The following is a 5,582-nucleotide window of genomic DNA, read 5'->3' as shown; positions in this document are numbered from 1 at the left end:
TAGTGAATACGATACTGACAATATGAAATACTTAACTTTGGTTAGAAGGGTATGCCTCCTCCTGGCATTCATACAGCGCATTTTCAATGTACGCGTCTTCCTAACTTTACCTAACCTAGTCTAAGTGTCATTTAAAAGGTTTAATAAATATTTAGAAAACCTGAAACCACGGCCGACTTTATATAAATGTACTTCAGCCGTTTCAAGTTTACAACATACAACAATACAACACCTACCACACCGCTGTGAATACCCAAAATGTATATTCGTTTATACAAATGCCAACCGACGTGCGATGTAGCCAGTCGGACGTCAGTTGAGTCAGCGAGGCAGTAAAGAGTTCAAATTGTGGGCAAAGTTGCTGACATAAATGAAAGTTGAAAGGTGTGTCCTCCTTATCAAATACATTTTCCTAATTGTATTGTGTAGGCATGTTTAAGCAGATTTTCATTTTTCCACCCTTAAAAAAGTTAAGCGAATTATGTAGGTGGTTGCAAGTTTGACATACAATAAAAAAGGGCTGACACTTCCTACATTTTACTCATTCAGAAGATAGTCGCTTTTACTTGTATATTCAACAGCTAATTGGCAAGCCGATGGGTTATTATGAATTAAGAAAGTTCATAGCTTGAAGGTTGCATTTGAAAAACAACTGCAGCCTCAAAGGAAATTAACTCGGAAGTAGCAACGTCGAAGGAATCCAAAATGTATTGCTCATCTTGGAGAACATTAATTTCAAGTATCTATTCAACTGCAATCATTTACACTTTCAAATAAATAACAGTGACGACATTGTGCGCTCGGTTCAAAAAGTACCCTGATGGAAACAAGTGATTTTTTTTTTTTAAATCAACTAATTGAAAGACTACTTTAAAACAAATGCAATGAGAAACGGTTTCGAGTTTTTACACTCTTTTTACTCAAAAAAACAAAAAAACAATTTGTGTCTTGGANTTTTTTTTTTAAATCAACTAATTGAAAGACTACTTTAAAACAAATGCAATGAGAAACGGTTTCGAGTTTTTACACTCTTTTTACTCAAAAAAACAAAAAAACAATTTGTGTCTTGGAAGTATGAAAAAGCATCTGTGAAGTGCAGAACGAAAGCGTATGCAAAATAAATATACTGACTTTGAAGTTGTTTCAACCAAATTCATTATAAGGTAGTTGAAAATATATGCAGGAAAAGGCAATTGACTGCTTCCTAGAACATCGCCATGTTAAATAAATGAGTTCGTTGTAGGTAAAGTAGTGAGAATTTCAATTAGTTATCATTGAAAATAAAGTAGTTTATAAATTACTTTCAAACTAATTAAATTTCCGTTCAGTGCCTCGGAGTCGTTTGAACGGTTCTGCGACTCAAAATCTAACATTAAAGTAGGGCTTACGGGGATTCAAATTTTTGCTTGACACTCGCTTCCCTCTTCAGTTCCCTATAACGCATCGCGTTTCGGCTGATCGCAACGTATCCCTGTAGACGGGATCTCTTTATCTGCAGCTTCTTGACCCTCCACGTCCAATCAGTGGTTTTTTCGGACTCGCCGAAATCCGACTACTTCTTCGGCGGCTGTACTTAATGAGTGAGAAATGTGGTTCTGCTCGCTAATGTCGGTTTGTTGAAGAGTGCTCTTAGAGAGCAGGAATGAGAGTCGAGTGGTGAATAGTTTGGCTGTCTGTTGTGTTTGCAGCATTTCGACGTTAAGCTTTCCTTGCATTGTTGGGCTCACATTTTTTACAGCACAGAGGCGCCCGCCTCTGCACCAAGAAAGTGGGCCATGCCGATATTTGGGGCCCTCGGAATGTACGTTCGTCTAAAACAATGGAAGCATGCCTACCGTCTATCACAACGTAGTCGGTTTTGTTTCCCATTTTTCGATCTGGAGGCAGCCCTTTAGCTTGATGGGTCTTTTTATGCTGGAACATAGTACTACGTAATACCATTTTTCGTACTCCGGAGAAGTCAAACTGCCCCAGTCCGTTATCGGACGCATCGTCGTGGAGGCGGAATTTTCCAACAGTGACATTAAAGACCCCTTCCTTGCCCACTTTTCCACTTAAATCGACAGGCAAAATTTGTATGTCATGTCGCGAGCAGCGTTCATAGAAGAGATCCTTGAACGTCTCGTCCTTCTCTTTCGTCGGGGCTTGGGCACAGATGAGCGATATGTTGAAGAATCTCGCTTTTTTCCACCAAAGTAATCAAGAAAATTACTTGATTTGTTTGCTAAAATCAAACATCAATATGTATAATAGTATAAAATTTACAGGCTTGCGCACACATGTTTGAATTTAAGCTAATATAAAACACGTACTGCAGTTTGACCTTGCTCAAGTTTCGGTTTTGCGATTTACATGGGTGGGCTTCCGTTCAAGCATTCAATTGTTTTGTAAACTTTTTCTCGTAGCTTTGCCAATTCTGTCATTCCACTAAATTTACGATGTATACGCTAGAAGGCGCTTAAAAAAATCAACCGGATCAACAACGAAGCAAAAACATACATTTCGTTAAAAGTAACTGCTTGACGTAGGTGGAAAACCGCAAAAAGACAGGCGCATTAAATTACACCTACAGCAGGTGGCAATTGTTTGTGTTCTTGTTCTAAAAATAGGTATTTTTTTTTCTCTTTTTGGCGCGGTAAATTTTTAGAAAATATACGCGATAAAACGCATAGTATTATATAGGGTGTACACTGTACATTCTTATGTTAATTTACAAACATTTGTATAGACAACTACGTCTTGCGAACTTCATCATAAACATTGTTGTTGTAAATCGCACTGCTTATTCAATGTACCGCTTAATCAATCGAAACAAAACCCAAAATACATAATTACATATGTATGTACGTATATAGAATAATTTTTCTTTTCTTTTTACAGATAAATACTCCCGCACCATTTCCGAAGACGCTAAGGAAAATGAAATTGAAATCAATCTTCTAGGCACATGCACTCACATATACAGTCATAAACGCCAGTCTAGCTACACAAAATGTTTTCCCACGCACTTTTGCGCCCACAATTGGCCACAGTTGCCATCGCCACCGGTGCATTAGCCGGTACTGCAACAACGGACGAAATGCTGCTGCTCGATGAGGATATCCTCATAACACAGGCGTACTACGGCAATTCGCCGCTCTTTGCCTTTGATTCATCGTCGCTGGTGGATTTTCAACAGTTGCTACAGAGTGACGCATTCAAGCAGAATATGTCACTGACACTTAATATCTCGACGGAAAATCTGACAGATCTGTTAAATACGGCGCAACTGAATCAAACTTTAGAGCTACCACAGCAACAGCTTACCATGTCCGTATTAATAACGCTCACCATTTTCTATGCAATCATTTTTGTTGCGGGCGTGCTGGGCAACCTTATCACATGCATCGTTATATCGCGAAATAAGTTTATGCATACAGCGACAAATTTCTATTTATTCAACTTGGCTGTTTCCGATTTGATGTTGCTGCTGTCAGGTGAGTTTTGATAGAGACTAGTTTATAACTAATCTATAAACATGTATGCATGTAAACTGTTCAAAATAATTATGCGTACAGTGATTTCTTTACAATATTCGTATGGGTTTTCATAATGATTTTTTTTGTTAATTTTTCGCAAAAATATACTAGTTCATATTCTAACAAAAAATTTTACAAAACTTAAAAAAGTTAGCAAATTTTCATTAAAATATAAACATTTTTATTCGGAATTTTCAAAAAAAAAAATTTGAGTATGCAATTTTTTAGCTCATTTAATTTCAGTATATTTTTTCCTTTTTTCTCAATAATTTTAAGTTTTTGTAAAATTGCATTTACACTCATTTTCATTAATATAGGAAAATACAATGTTATTTTGGCTTATTCGCATAATAATAAATAATAAATTTACTGTTAGCTAAACTTAATTTTATTATTAATGCCATATGGCATAAAATAATAGATAAAATAGCTTTACAAAAGGTTTATAAATTGAAAAATGTATAAAACCGTCATTTTACAAACCGGTTTCGGCGTTGTGCCATCTTCAGTGTCACGAAGCGAAAAATGACACGGCACAATGCCGAGACCGGTATGACGGAAAATCGTTCCACAATACATCAGTTTGACAAAAGCCTATTCAGCAAAGTTACTGTGAAGGATATGAATCATAAAAGCTTATAACAAAATATTAACGACATTATTTTGTGTAGATACAGATATACAGTGACTCAAACAACTGAACACGTTGAGATTTTTTTTTTAATATTAGTAATGTTTTTTGAGCTAATTTTCTATAAAACTACCATCCAACGAAAATTCAACAAGTTTTTATAAAAATCTCTACTTTTTAATATGAATCTTTAGAAGATTTTTGGGAATGCATGTAGCACATACAATTTTAGTCTAATAAAGTACAAGTTTCAACTGGCTAAAAAAATTGCGTTGATTTTTGAGATTTATTTATATTTTGATATTGCTTTTGATAAAAATTTGTAGAATTTTCCTAAATTTTTTGTAAAGTTTGAAACTGAGATTTATATGGTGTTCTTTAAATCTTGGATAAATTTTTATAGAAAAATTACAAAAAAATTTAACTCGAAAAACATTACGAATATTTAAAAACAAAAATCAATACGTTTTTTGAGTCACTGTATCTATTTGCAAGGGGGCCGGATTATATACAGCCGAGTCTATGGCTGCTGAAAATGCTTTCCAAACAAGTGTTTACGTGGCACATAAATTAAAATAAATAAAATATCCGACGAATTGATAACCTCTTAGTTTTTTTTTTTTAGTTGGTTAAAAAGAAATTTTAAAGCTACATTAAAGATACCATTAAATATTGATATGTATGTAAATATTTATTTTTACTTTCGTAACATTTATTTTATTCTCATTTACAGGCGCACCGCAAGACGTTTACAGTTATTGGTATCCGAATGCCTTTCCATTTGGGGATGTGATATGTATATTGGGAAGCGTTTTAGCGGAAACCGCCACAAATGCAACGGTATTGACAATCACAGCATTTACCGTTGAACGATACATAGCGATATGTCATCCATTTCGGTGAGTGCGAGTTGGAAGGCATCTGTTTTCTTTTTATTTTATTTTTTTTTTTAAACATTGAGCTGACACTTTAATTTCACTTTAATTTAATGCATTTCTACAATCATTTTAATGTGTTTTTTGTTTAATTGAGTTGGGTTTACTTAAGCAAATGTGACGACAAGCAGAACGAGATGTAAAAGAAGCAGCAGGCGACAGCGCAACAAAAAAAAATCTCTTTTAATTTTGACTGAGTATTTATTTTTTTCTGCATTGCTCTACCTTCGTTTGGACTATTCAACTTCAACTGACAACTTAAGCGATTAATTGTTGCGATACGGCTGCCCTTTTTTTAGGGCACGCTGTCAGTTACGCTTTCAAGATTTTCACTTTAATTTTCATACACACACATATATTTTTATGCTTACTACAAAATTTTTTTCGTTTGTTTGTTTGTTTGCTTAATGGTAGTAAATACTCTACACCAGTCAATTTTGTGAAGTGAATTTTTTCCCTTTTTATCGCCTAATTGCAGACAGCACACCATGTCCAAGC

General features: G+C 34.9%; 1 protein-coding gene across 1 annotated transcript; it reads left to right on the top strand.

Moving 5' to 3' along the window:
• Positions 1–2,992: 2,992 nt before the first annotated feature.
• LOC108382326 (neuropeptides capa receptor-like) lies at positions 2,993–5,578 on the top strand (the record flags this gene model as incomplete). Its single annotated transcript, XM_017638710.1, has 3 exons — positions 2,993–3,476; positions 4,883–5,048; positions 5,563–5,578. Coding segments are annotated over exons 1-3 (666 nt in total), but the record flags the coding sequence as incomplete, so codon positions are not given.
• Positions 5,579–5,582: the final 4 nt, after the last annotated feature.

The sequence above is a fragment of the Rhagoletis zephyria genome, unplaced genomic scaffold (assembly GCF_001687245.7).
Source record: "Rhagoletis zephyria isolate East Lansing unplaced genomic scaffold, Rhagoletis_zephyria_1.1 Rzeph_scaffold_26316, whole genome shotgun sequence".
In the NCBI taxonomy this organism is placed as follows: domain Eukaryota; kingdom Metazoa; phylum Arthropoda; class Insecta; order Diptera; family Tephritidae; genus Rhagoletis; species Rhagoletis zephyria.
This window is presented reverse-complemented; position numbering and strand designations above follow the sequence as displayed.